The 14,539-nt window shown below is 44.5% G+C and overlaps 1 protein-coding gene across 1 annotated transcript in view; it reads right to left on the bottom strand.

Moving 5' to 3' along the window:
- Window positions 1–421, bottom strand: part of LOC310637211 (flavin-containing monooxygenase 5-like) — a gene marked incomplete at its 5' end in the record, with an annotated part of 14,019 nt that extends 13,598 nt beyond the window's left edge. The window contains one exon of the mRNA XM_083357556.1: window positions 290–421. Within this exon, the coding sequence (XP_083213682.1) occupies window positions 290–421 (132 nt within the window). The remainder of the gene's footprint in view (window positions 1–289) is intronic.
- Between the last annotated feature and the right edge of the window lie 14,118 nt (window positions 422–14,539).

The raw sequence follows: 14,539 nt of genomic DNA, 5'->3' as shown, positions 1-14,539 counted from the left end.
TAGCTAAGTGATCTCATATTTGGATATTACAAGACAGGTAGTAGTTTTTTTTATTTACTATCTACCTATTTCTCTTCTCTCCCATCCATATAACTAGTAGTTAGTCAACTAGGTATCTCTTGATAGATAAACAGGGAAATGTCACCCTAATCAGCAGAGTCCAAAGTAGGAGATTCTCAAAGAAAAAAGAAATACTTGGTTGTTGAGGACAACAAAAAAGAAGTATTCTAGTGAGGGTAGTAGATGGGGTGGTTACAGAACAGTCAATATTGCCTATGAGAAAACATACCTGGAATCTCCATAGCCCTCCGATACCTTCACTTCTCTCAAAACACGTTGGCTGAAGACCCTCATCCAAACAGCATTTAATGGCCGTAAGGCCACTTGCCCCAGCCCCGAGGATGGCTACTCTTTTGACCATTATGTTCTGGAATAACGAAGAACAAGATATTATATTTAAGATTTAAGGTGCTGGTACTTACCTTTAAAGCCCTACATGGCTTAGGCCCAGGATACTTGCAAGACCATCTGCTGCCGGGAACGAATCCCCATCGCCCAATACGCTCACACAGAGAAGGCCTCCTCAGGGTACCATCGGCTAGACAATGTCGTCTGGCGACCCCCAGGGGGAGACCCTTCTCTGTGGGAGCGCCAGCCCTATGGAAACAGCTCCCCCCTGAGCTTCGGATGGCCCCAGATCTCCAGTCCTTTCGCCGTGGCCTCAAAACACTCCTTTTTCACCTGGCTGACCTGGACTAACAGGGATCTTAATTATGTTTTTAATTTTTAACTCTAATTTTTAATTTATTTTAATTTTAATTTATTGTACAGGGGCCTTTAATTTTAATTTTATCTTAACTTCTGTATTTATTGTATGTTATTGTTGTTAGCCGCCCTGAGTCCTTCGGGAGATAGGGCGGCATATAAGTCCCAATAATAAATAAATAAATAAATATTCTTCTCCCACAGATTCTTACAAGCGATATAAATTTGACCAAATCAAATCAACACACAGCAAACAACACATATCCACAGCCTGTCCAACTGATATTTGTGGTACAAATGGGTAAAATTAGTATGTTGCCAAAGTAGATTACAGACACCAGTGAAAGTCTGGAAAAATCATGCAGGATTCTCTAGTGTATTTTTAGTTTTAGAATTTTCCACACACTTGGAAGATTCTTCATTTTAATTTAGGAGGCAGCAGGGGAACATTTGTGTCGCTCTGTAAAAATATAAATGTAAATTCAGTCTCTGTTTAAGTCAGCCTAACGTTTTGCTGCCATGTTTGTCATATCCTCAATTTAAAACCACAATTGAGAGAAGAATTCCATTGCTAAGTAAGACAGTTGTTAAGGGAGTCACACCCAATTTTATGACTTTTCACCATGATTATTAAGCAAATCACTTGTAGTTGTTAAGTTAATAACACAGTTGTTAAGTGAATCTGGCTTCCCCCATTGACTTTCCTATTGGAAACTGGCTCGGAAGGTCGCAAACGGTGATCACATGACCCCGGGACACTGCATCTGTCATAAATACATGCCTATTGCCAAGCTGGTATATATATATATATATATATATATATATATATATATATATATATATATATATATATATATATATATATATATATATATATATATATATATTTTCTATATATATCTTGTCACACCGGTGACAGCTGATATATATATATATATATATATATATATATATATATATATATATATATTTTCCCCTACAGTTTCTACAGTCTCCAAGCAAGCAGATTTAGCAAATCAATTCTCTTCCTTCAGCTTGTTCTTTTAATTCAATAAGAGCCCCCTCTTAGAAAGATTCAGATACATTTTTCAAATTAAAACTTCAAATGAAAAGGCAATAGGGACTAGCCAGAATTTTGTACCAATAGTTATTAGAAATAAACAATACCTATGGTTTTTAGTCCCCTTCATGGATTATTGCCTTGTTGTGGCAAAGGGGCTTGCGTAATTCAATGAAGCTATGAGCTATGCCGTGCAGGGCCACCCAAGACGGAAAGGTCATAGCAGAGAGTTCTGACAAAACGTGATCCACTGGAGAATGAAATGGCAAACCACTCCAGTATCTTTGCCTTGAAAACCCTATGGACAGTACCAAAAGGCAAAACGATATGACGCTGGAAGATGAGCCCCTCAGGTCGGAAGGCGTCCAATATGCTACTGGGGAAGAGCAGAGGGCTAGTACTAGTAGTGCCAGAAAGAATGAAGCGACTGGGCCAAAGCCGAAAGGATGCTCAGCTATGGATGTGTCTGGGGGTGAAAGGAAAGTCCGATGCCGTAAAGATTTTTTCTCCATAGGAACCTGGAATGTAAGATCCATGAATCAAGGAAAGCTGGATGTGGTCAAACAAGAGATGACAAGACTAAACATCGACATCTTAGGTATCAGCAAACTAAAATGGACAGGAATGGGTGAATTTAATTCAGATGACCATCAGGTATACTACTGCGGGCAAGAATCCCTCAGAAGAAATGGAGTAGCCTTCATAGTCAATAAAAGAGTAGGAAAAGCAATACTGGGATACAATCCTCAAAATGACAGAATGATCTCAGTTCGAATCCAAGGCAAACCATTCAATATCACAGTAGCCCAAGTCTATGCCCCAACCACCGGTGCTGAAGAGGATGAAATTGACCGGTTCTATGAAGCCCTACAGCACCTTATAGAACTAACACCCAAAAATGATGTCCTTATCGTCATGGGGGATTGGAATGCTAAAGTAGGAAGCCAAAAGATAACTGGAATAACAGGCAAGTTTGGCCTTGGAGTACAAAATGAAGCAGGGCACAGGCTGATAGAATTTTGTCAAGAGAATACGATGGTCATAGCAAACACTCTTTTCCAACAACCCAAGAGACGGCTTTACACATGGACATCACCAGACGGTCAACACAAAAATCAGATTGACTATATGCTCTGCAGCCAAAGATGGAGAAGCTCTATACAGTCAGTAAAAACAAGACCAGGAGCTGACTGTGGCTCAGACCATGAGCTTCTTGTTGCAAAGTTTAGGCTTAAATTAAAGAAAGTAGGGAAAAGCGCTAGGCCAGTCAGGTATGAATTAAATCATATCCCTGTTCAATATACAGTAGAGGTGACAAATAGATTTAAGGAATTAGATCTGATAGACAGAGTGCCTGAAGAACTATGGACAGAGGTTCGCAACATTGTACAACAGGTAGCAACCAAAACCATCCCAAAGAAAAAGAAATGCAAGAAAGCAAAATGGCTTTCTGAGGAAGCTTTGCAAATAGCTGAGGAAAGGAGGGAAGCGAAAGGCAAGGGAGAAAAAGAAAGATATGCCCAATTAAATGCAGAATTCCAAAGAATAGCTAGAAGAGATAAGAATGCCTTCTTAAATGAACAATGCAAAGAAATAGAAGAAAACAATAGAATAGGAAGGACCAGAGATCTTTTCAAGATAATTGGAGAGATGAAAGGAACGTTTAATGCAAAAATGGGCATGATAAAGGACCAAAATGGCAGGGACCTAACAGAGGCTGAAGAGATTAAGAAGAGGTAGCAAAATTACACAGAAGAACTATACAAGAATAAGCTTAACGTCCCTGATAATCACAATGAGGTGGTCACTGACCTCGAGCCAGACATCCTAGAATGTGAAGTGAAGTGGGCCTTAGAAAAGCTGAGCAACAACAAAGCTAGTGGAAGTGACAGTATTCCAGCTGAGCTATTCAAAATCTTAAAAGACGATGCAGTAAAAGTGCTACACTCAATTTGCCAGCAAATTTGGAAAACTCAACAGTGGCCACAGGATTGGAAAAGATCAGTTTACATTCCAATTCCAAAGAAAGGCAGTGCCAAAGAATGTTCAAACTATCACACCATTGCATTCATTTCTCATGCTAGTAAAGTTATGCTTAAAATTCTACAAGCTAGACTCCAGCAGTATGTGGATCGAGAACTACCAAAAGTACAGGCAGGATTTCGAAGAGGCAGAGGAACTAGAGATCAAATTGCTAACATACGCTGGATCATGGAGAAAGCTAGAGAGTTCCAGAAAAACATATACTTCTGCTTCATTGACTATGCTAAAGCCTTTGATTGTGTGGATCATAACAAACTGTGGCAAGTCCTTAAAGAGATGGGAGTACCAGACCATCTTATTTGTCTCTTGAGAAACCTATATGCGGGCCAAGAAGCAACAGTGAGAACTGGACACGGAACCACTGATTGGTTCAAAATTGAGAAAGGAGTCCGGCAAGGCTGTATACTGTCGCCTTGCCTATTTAACTTATATGCAGAGCACATCATGAGAAAGGCAGGGCTAGATGAATCAAAAGTTGGAATTAAGATTGCCGGAAGAAACATCAACAACCTAAGATATGCAGATGATACCACTCTAATGGCAGAAAGTGAAGAGGAACTAAAGATCCTCTTGTTGCGAGTAAAGAAGGAGAGTGCAAAACTTGGGTTGAAACTAAACATTAAGAAAACCAAGATCATGACATCTGGCCCTCTCAATTCCTGGCAAATAGATGGGGAAGAAATGGAGGTAGTGACAGATTTTATTTTCCTGGGCTCCAAGATCACTGCAGATGGGGACTGTAGCCAAGAAATTAAAAGACGCTTGCTCCTTGGGAGGAAAGCCATGGCAAATCTAGACAGCACACTAAAAAGCAGAGACATCACCCTGTCAACAAAAGTGCGTATAGTCAAGGCTATGGTCTTCCCAGTTGCAATGTACGGCAGTGAAAGCTGGACCATAAGAAAGGCTGAGCGCCAAAGAATTGAAGCCTTTGAACTGTAGTGCTGGAGAAGACTCCTGTGAGTCCCTTGGACTGCAAGGTGATCAAACCGGTCAGTCCTAGAGGAGATCAACCCTGACTGCTCTTTAGAAGGCCAGATCCTGATGGATACTTTGGCCACCTAATGAGAAGGAAGGACTCACTGGAGAAGAGCCTAATGCTGGGAAAGATTGAGGGCAAGAGAAGAAGGGGACGACAGAGAATGAGGTGGCTGGATGGAGTCACTGAAGCAGTAGGCGTGAGCTTAAATGGACTCCAGAAGATGGTAGAGGACAGGAAGGCCTGGAGAAACATTGTCCATAGGGTCGCGATGGGTTGGACACGACTTCGCAACTAACAACAACAACAATGGTTTTTAGTATCCAAAACAGTTGTTGTTTTTAAGTGGGAGAAACCAATCACAAATACGAACCCTTAAAATTTAGTCCTCAGTCTCTGCAAGCTTACTTATATGGCATAGATGCAACACAGGAATTCCCTGGGCTGATAGAAAAGGTATAAGAATGTGACTTTGGATAATGCAAGTGCAAACACAGGACGGAATGGTCAAAGGTGCTTTTAACCTGGGTTGATCGGCTTTAGCATCCAGCCAACTGATTCTGTGTATTCCTCCCAGAAGCAAAATCAAACCAATTCAGCAATTTGCTGGTACCCCCAATACCATTAGGGTATTTTGCCCCTCCCCCCGGCTTCTACATCTCAATTTCTGCATGCAGAAAAATAGCTTTATAAACAATCGAAGTCCACCTTTCCTTTACCAGTGACCAGTGCAAGGAATCCCAAAGAATCCCTGCAAACCGAGCATCCAATTTCCTTAGGTCTCACGCTGCTTACTATGATTCACTGCCTTTATTATTGCTGTTCCTGCTTTTCATTGGCTCTTAGGCAGCTTTAGGGGATTGATTTCTAAAAGGTTTGCACATTATTTTATATTTTTTTCATATTATCTTTGTACTGTTGTTATATATGATTATTTCTTTTATAATAATAAGTTTTAATTGATTGTCCATTTCCTAGAGAACTCCTGGTATTCAAATGCAATAAAAATAATATAGATCACAAAGGATAGGAAAGGATCACAGAGCAGGAAGACACATAGCTTCTCTAAAATAAGTAAGGTAGAGGGAGGGAATACAGCAGCCATGCAAAACGCACAGCCATACATACTGTACCTGCAGTGACAGAAGGAGTCTCCAGCAGCTCAGTTGGTCTTCCACAAGAAGAATGAACCAGTCAGAAGAAATCCAAGGATTTTTGATAACTCGTATTTAGGAAGAAAGAGGCCAAAGAGCTTCAGAACCTGCTGTAAATAGGATGAGTCAGCATATGTTTTTGGCTCTTCCAAGTTGGAACAGAGGTGAAAATCCCCTGCAGAGTTGTGCGTTCACTATGTTCATTAAGAGCCTTGGTGGAGCAGTGGACTAATGCCTCCTTAAGTAACACCAGCTGCCTGCAATTAGTGCAGGTTCACATCCCACCAGGCTCAAAGTTGACTCAGCCTTCCATCCTTCCGAGGTAGGTAAAATGAGGACCCAGATTGTTGGGGGCAATAAGCTGACTTTGTAATAATGCCGCTTGGGGGCGGCAAAAGCCCTAATAAGCAGGCATATACATAGAATGAAGGCTATTGCTAAGCACATTGATTTGTGCTTAGATTGTAAGCTGCCCTGAGTCTTCCGAGAAGGGCGGGATATAAATGGGATTATAAAAAAAGAAAATGTTTATTTTGTAGTGTCTGCTTACATAATGCTTTGGGAACAGAGATAACTAGTTTCCATTTTTCTTCTTTCCCTGCCTATTCTTTCGTTCCTTTTGTAACTAAGTCCAATTGTTTATACATAGTGTCCTGTTACTAAAAATGAGACTATTTTAATATTATTGTCCCCAATAATAGTGGACTAAATATTGGGAAAGGAGTGCAAAAAGCATATGCATCAGCCATTCCACTGATGCTTCTCATGCTTCTCATAGGGATTGGAGACAGCTTTTATGGTGAACATTCAAGGTTTCATCTCTGAGGCAGATAACCCATCTATTCCCTTTATGCAGAATTTTTCTACAGATCAGACAAGGACGGTAGGTAGTTTCATGCTTTGGAAGCACAACAGATTCCCCCTAACTAAGAAACTTTAAAGTCTCTGAAGGGGGAGACTTTAGCAACACGGATTAAAACTAGATAAATCCATTTCCACATCACTCTAGATTTCCGTAGAGAATTAAATGCCCTGAAGTTATTAAGCTCCCCTCCTGCCCACTCACCATCAGGATTGAAAATTTGGTCTAGAACCATGGTGGCGAACCTATAGCACGCATGCCCCAGGTGGCACGTAGAGCCCCCTCTATGGGGATGCACACAGTTGCCCCAGTCCTAGGCCTTCAGCTGGGTTTTATAAAACCTTTTTGCTTTAGGCCTCTGCCGCCGTGTGCAAAAAAAAAGTTCAATTAATCAATCATTTTCAACTTCTTGCGGGGGAAAAAAAGGATCTCGCGAAGTTGGAATTGATTGATTGAACTTTTTAGTCCCACCCAGTCTGCCGTTACCACTGCAGCCAGGCCCAATGGGCCACATCTACCCAATGGGCCACATCCACCCGGCATATGATGATATATAAGTGGGTTTTGGGTTGCAGTTTGGGCACTCGGTCTCTAAGAGGTTCGCCATCACTGGTCTAGAAGGAGACAAGGAAATGCAATATAGTTGACTACATGAGAATTTGGTTTCTTCTCCAGTCATTTTTTTCTCTATGTGGGTCTTCTCCAGAAATTCATCAGGGTAAGGAAAGTGCACGAGAAACCAAATGCCCTGGGCAAATAGCTATTCTGTGACTAACTCCCCATTCTTTAAATCTTCAGTGAGAGGTAGAGCAGCATGTCTGTAATAAAGAATTACATTTCATTTCTGCTTTATTGTCTGTTCTGTTGAAATTTTCTAGTGGAACAGAGAACTCTAAATCTGGAAGCACATGCAGGTAATCTTCTAATAATATAGAGAACCATAACATTAAAGAAAGCTTTTAACATTGTAAACAAGATTGTCTTTAAATCTCTTGAAAACTACGGTAATATATGGTTGGACAGTTAGATTTCTTCACTTTAGTTTTCTTCAAGTTCTATATTTTTCTGAGAAAGAACCTATTGGTTTTACTAGACACTGGGTAAGTTAATATTTTTTTTATTAATTGAAAGATGACTGTTTTTTAAAAATTGCAAAATAAAATTACCGTATGTACCCAATTTTTATGTCCCCTCCTATCTGGCTCTCCTTTCCTTTTTGGATTTTGCTCACTATCTTAACAAAAAGTGTAAAATCCTTAGTTAAGGTATCATAATGCCCATTAAATTACAGCTGACCCTGTCTCTACATTCCTGAAGAGCAAGGGAGGGAGACACTGTCCTTGAATGGATGATTAGTCTTCTTTAAGCAGCATTTCTGTCCTGAGCTTTCTAGTGTACAGGTAAGACATGTGTGCTGGGAACTAAGGGAAGGGAACAAGCATTGTTATCTTTTGAGTTAATTGAGCAATTACCAAATCTTCAGAGAGACATAAAGTAGCTACTGCAGTTTGTGAAGGAGAAATGATTTCATTGTTGCTTCATGTTTCTTTGCGCAGAAGTTCTGTGACAGACTAAGGCTCTGACAAAACAACTATTGTACTAATCCTATACCAAGACAGGCAATCCTCTATTTAGAACCATTCATTCAGTGACCATTCAAAGTTACAACAGCACTGAAAAAAATTGACTTATGATTGTTGCAGCATCCCTTCGGTCACATGATCAAAATTTAGATGCTTGGCAACTGGCATGTATTTATAACAGTCGCAGGGTCCTGTGGGGTCATGTGATCACCTTTTGTGACCTTCTGACAAGCAGTGACAACAATTAACCAGTGGAATGGCTTGCCTTCAGAGGTTGTGGGTGCTCCATCACTGGAGGCTTTCAAATAGAGATGGACAGTCATTTGTCTGCAATGGTACAGGATCTCTGGCTTCAGCAGGAGATTGGACTAGAAGACGCCCAAGGTCCCTTCCAACTCTGTTATTCTGTGATTCATTTTAAAACAACTGTGGCAAGAAAAATTGCAAAATGGAGCAAAACTCACTTGACTATCTTTCTTAGCAGTAGAAATTTTGGGCTCAATTGTGGTCATGAGTCGAGGACTACCCGTATTTTAAAGGGAGCACCTGCATAATTACATAGAACTGAAGGAAGACATCCTTTCCTTACCAAAAATTGCAAAATGGGGCAAAACTCACTTAACTATCTTTCTTAGCAGTAGAAATTTTGGGCTCAATTGTGGTCATGAGTCGAGGACTACCTGTATTTTAAAGGGAGCACCTGCATAATTACATAGAACTGAAGGAAGACATCATTTCCTTACCAAAGTATGCACAAGTTCCTGGCCTTCTCTGAGAGCGAATAAGAAGGAAGGTGCTCAAAAAGATGATAATAGAGGCTTAAAAAGAAGTTGGAGCAAGAGCCAGGAGATTGTTTTCCCACAACAGATTAGGGACAGACTAGCAGTTTTGCTACACTAGTTTAGTAGGATAGCTAGAGGAAATGGCAAAGGAGGAAGTGAAAATGTTAGAGGAAATGGGTATCAGCAGGCCTGGTAAAATGCATTTTTTCTTTAGAGAAAAAACATGCCTATTATTGTTCTGTTTGCAAAACATTAAAACAAACATGTGGATGGAGGCCTACCTCGTTATCCACTAAACTTTCATCTGTGAAAGTTGAAACTTTTATTTATATGGATTATAACCCAATAATCACAACATTGCACTGAGGACATCCCAATTCAAAAAACTGGGGATCCGCTATTTTTCCCCCCATGATATTAAATTGAAGGCCCAGTATAAATTAAAGTGCTTCTTCCAGCCAACACTCCAAAAGTTTCTTTATTCAGTTGGATCTAAAATAAAACTTTGAAATTATTTGTAATGAACTTGATCTAATAGAAGTATAGTAAATGAAACTTACAAGAAGATAGATATAGTCAATTACAACTAGTTTGGGAAAGCTAATGAACCAGACCACTTATTACCTTATAAATTGTCAGGAGAACATTAGAAAAGAATTATTACTCCAATTTGGGATGGAAAGTGGTATGTGTCAACTCCAAAGGAAATTATAAATTTATCTATTACAATATGATAGAGTATATTTTATTGACTAGTCAATTGACCATATCAAAAAAGAGCATCAGCCACAGCAAAATTCAATAAAATAAGATAGGATATAGTGAAATGAGATAAAACAGCTATGGGGAGATAGAATAAAATATAGTAGGTAAGATAAAATGAAGGTAAAAGAGTAAGATAAAGTAGTATAAGGTAAAATAGAAAAATATTATGGTTGATTACAGGGGAAAAAGGCATCACATTGGAAAAGAATAAAAAGGTTTTAAATGCACACAGATCATAAGTGTCATTCACATAAAATTGAACCTAAGTAGCAATACAAAAAATGATATCTTGTCTTATCAGGGAACACTTTAGATTATCAACAGAAAACAGATTATGAGCAAACACACTGATAATCTTTTTATCAGTAGACATCTCTTGGAAAAATAATTTAATGTGGAGAAGATACAAACCCTTGCAGGGAAGGTTCAACAAGTCAAAAGGTGTTACCGAAGGGACTCCCCCTTCAAATGTACTATGTGCCAAAGATACCAATGCACTCTTCACAAATGAGGACTGTTATGTATGCAGGCATCTGCATAGCAACAGCCCTCAGGGGGCGTTGGCCTGGACAGTTTCGACGGGAAACCTAGGGCCAACCCCATTGGCTGTTAGCTTACCTGGCCAGGTATATAAGGAGGCCAGGTAGCCCTCATTCCTCAGTTCACTTCCCCTTCCAATAAAGAGCTGAACTCATACACCGGCTGGCGTCTCTCTTGCGTTGGACCCACTACACAATAGTGGCGACGAAGGTGGGATTGCTGCCGACCAAGAGCTGAAGTCACTGGGGAAACGCTCCGCGAGCTGAAGGGAAAGGCATTTTTCCTTCTTCCCCCCACGACCGCCAGCCGAACTGGCAACGCCAAGCGCCACATCCACGACCAACTGCCGCCATGGCTAGAGCCGGACAACCCCGCGAATTCGAGACCTGCCGCCCCGAAACCTGGACCCGTTACCTGGCTCACGTTGAACTGTACATGCGGTTCAATCAGATATCGGAGGACGGTGCAAAGGCGGCCACCCTGCTCTGCCTTGGGGGACCAGCGCTGCTGGAAGTCGCCGTGAACCTGTTCCCCCAGGAGGCCATCAACACCGTCGCGTACCGAGACCTCGTGGCCAGTCTCAATGCACATTTCAGGCCCCGGCGCTCCAAGGTGGCCGCACGGTCACAATTCGAGAAAAGGGACCAGCACCCCGACGAGACCGGCGCCGACTTCCTCGCCGCCCTACGAGAAGCTGCCGTCGCTTGCAGGTTCACAAATTTGGAGGAGCGACTACGGGACCGGCTGATTTGCAGCCTATGCGACAGGTGGTTGCAGGAGCGCCTGTTCGAAAGAGAGGAGGTCTCTCTCCAGGAAGCCGAGGACGCCATCCTAGCCCACGAAGCGGCCTGCGGGGCCGTCCAAGCCTGCCAGGGAACCCGGCCCGGCAACCAGACAACCAGCGTCCACCGGCAAGGGGCCACAGAGGAGGACGACCTGAGCATCGACCTCCTCCAGCGGAAGTCGACCCCCGACCAGCGAGCCAGATGCCCAGACAGGCCCAGGCCTCCCAGCAACACTGCCGTTCCCCAGAGGTGCGCAGGGTGTGGTGGGAACCACATGCGCAGTCTCTGCAAGTTCTGGTCCGCTACGTGCCGGGCCTGCAAGAAAACAGGCCACATAGCCGCCGTCTGCCGTAGCCGCCGCCCCCGAGAGGAGATCCACGAGCTGCAGCCGGAGGAACCGCCGTTCGAAGGTACTGGGGCCCCCACCAAAACAAAAATTGGCTATGTCGAGAGCCGGCTGGCCATTAACCATACGGGTAGCCGCCGGCTGCTCAAACCCAAAATTAGATTAACAATCCGTTTGCAAGGTGTCCCTTGCAGCATGGAGCTTGACTCCGGATCAGCGGTCTTGATTATTTCGGACGAGACCCTTAACCACATAATTAGCCGGAGCAAGCAACGGATTAAATTACGGCCTACTAAATTAACCCTGACCGATTTTCAGAATTCGCCGGTCAAGGTGAAGGGGGAGGCCATCATTTCAGTGGGGTTTAAGGGTCGCGAAGGGCACCTGGATGTTGTAGTGGTAGAGGGCCGCAGAGCCAGCCTGGTCGGGCTGGAGTGGTTTGAGGCCCTGGGAATTTCAGTATCCGGGATCCATCGGATCCAGGGGGACTCCTTTGAGGCCGTTTGCCGGGAGTTCGCCGACGTCTTCGACGGGTCATTAGGCAAGTACACCGGGGCCCCCATATTGTTCAAGCTTAACTCGAACGTCTCCCCCGTTAGGGTCCGGCCGCGGCGAGTCCCGTTTGCGCTCAAACACAAAATCAAGCGCGAACTAGACAAGTTGGTGGCCCAGGGAATCTTAGAGCCTGTAGATGGAGGGGAGTGGGAAACCCCCATCGTGACCCCCCTCAAATCCAACGAGGAAATAAGGATCTGCGCCGACTATAAGTGCTCGGTGAACCGCGCCCTAAACCCGCACGCTTACCCGGTTCCCGCAGTCAGCCACGTTCTCGCTTCCCTCCAAGGCGGCGCCATTTTTGCAAGGCTCGATCTTGCACAGGCGTACCAGCAACTCACGGTCACTAGGGAAACAGCTGACATCCAAACCATAGTAACCCATAGGGGGGCGTTCCGGGTGAACAGGCTGCAGTTTGGAGTCAGCGTTGCTCCCGGCATTTTCCAGGAGGTTATGGAAAAGACACTCAAGGGCATTCCAGGAGTCTGCCCCTATTTTGATGACATCCTGATCGCAGGAGCATCAGCAGAGGAACTGGCAGGGAGGCTTAGGGAAGTGCTGGCAAGGCTGAGCACAGCTGGCCTCAAACTCAAAAAGGAAAAATGCAGCATAGGCGTTCCTTCCACAGAATCTTTGGGGTTCAGAGTAGATGCCAGGGGAATCCACCCCACAGAATCCAAGGTGAGGGCCATCAAACTAGCACCCACACCCAAGAACAAAGCAGAGCTTCACGCATTCCTGGGTCTGCTGAATTTCTACCATACATTCCTCCCACACAAGGCAGCCATCGCTGAACCGCTCCACAGGCTGCTAGACAAACAGGCAACATGGGCCTGGACGGCCACCCATGATCAGAGCTTCAAGGCCCTGAAGGCATTGCTGTCGGACAAGTCCACAGTAACCCATTTCATCGAGTCCAAGCCCATTTGTATCGCCTGCGATGCATCCCCTTATGGTGTGGGCGCTGTCCTAAGCCACCTTGAGCCCAACGGGGCACAAGTCCCCATAGCATACTATTCTAGGACACTGTCTGGAGCAGAAAGAAACTACGCCCAAATAGACAAAGAAGCCCTGGCAATCGTGGCAGGAATCAAGAAATTCCACGATTACTTATATGGCAGGGAGTTCACTGTCTTCACGGACCACAAACCACTCCTGGGCCTGTTCACCACAGACAGGCAAACCCCCCAGATTCTGTCCACCAGGATGCTCCGGTGGTCCATCTTCCTTGCAGCATACAATTGCAAGCTGGTACACAAGCCAGGGAAGGAGATGGGCCACGCAGACGGTCTAAGTAGGCTCCCCCTAGACACACACGACCCAGACCCAGCACCAGCCACACAGATCCTAGCCCTGCAGGAACTACCCGAGTGCCCAGTTCTTGCCAAGGACATTGCCAGCCACACAGCCACAGACAACATCATGGGCAGGGTGCACTCATGGGTTTGCACAGGGTGGCAGGACAAATCCCCGGGACCAGAGTTTCAGGCCTATTTCATTAGAGGCGATGAAATCTCCACACACAAAGGGTGCCTCCTTTGGGGTAGCAGGGTCATCATTCCACCCGCACTACACGCCAGGGTATTGGACTCCTTACACGAAGGGCACCCGGGGGTGGTCAGGATGAAGGCACTGTCTAGGAGCTACCTCTGGTGGCCCGGGTTGGACAAGGAGGTTGAGGATCGGGTCAAGGCCTGTTATACGTGCCAGAGATCCAGGCCAGAAGTGCCACATGCACCAGTACACCGGTGGGAGGCCACACACACGCCATGGTCCCGCATTCACATTGACTATGTGGGGCCATTCCAGGGTCAACTATTTTTAGTAGTGGTGGACAGTCACTCCAAGTGGTTAGAGGTAGTCCCTGTCCCCAACATGACCTCGGGGAGGACAATCCAGGTGCTCAGAGCTCTCTTTGCCACACACGGCCTCCCCGACGTAATTGTGTCTGATAATGGGCCTCAGTTTACTGCTGCGGATTTCCAGGCATTCTTGAAGGCGAACTGGATTAGGCACGCCACCTCTGCGCCTTTCCACCCATCTACCAACGGGCAGGCCAAACGGATGGTAAGGACGACCAAAGACGCACTCCGGCGCATCATCAGCGGGGACTGGCACCACAGACTGGCCAAATTTTTACTAGCCCAACACACAACACCATGCGTGGCTACCGGCAAGAGCCCAGCAGAACTGCGATGGGGACGGCGACTCATCACCAAGCTGGACCGCCTACACCCAGACCGGGTAGCAGCCGAAACCGGTAGGGCAACATCACCATCATCACCATCATCACCATCACCACCAGCATCACTACCATCAC

Source organism: Vipera ursinii (assembly GCF_947247035.1).
Source record: "Vipera ursinii genome assembly, chromosome: 3".
Classification (NCBI taxonomy): domain Eukaryota; kingdom Metazoa; phylum Chordata; class Lepidosauria; order Squamata; family Viperidae; genus Vipera; species Vipera ursinii.
The sequence above is the reverse complement of the archived record's forward strand: the minus strand, read 5'-3'. Positions and strand labels throughout refer to the sequence as shown.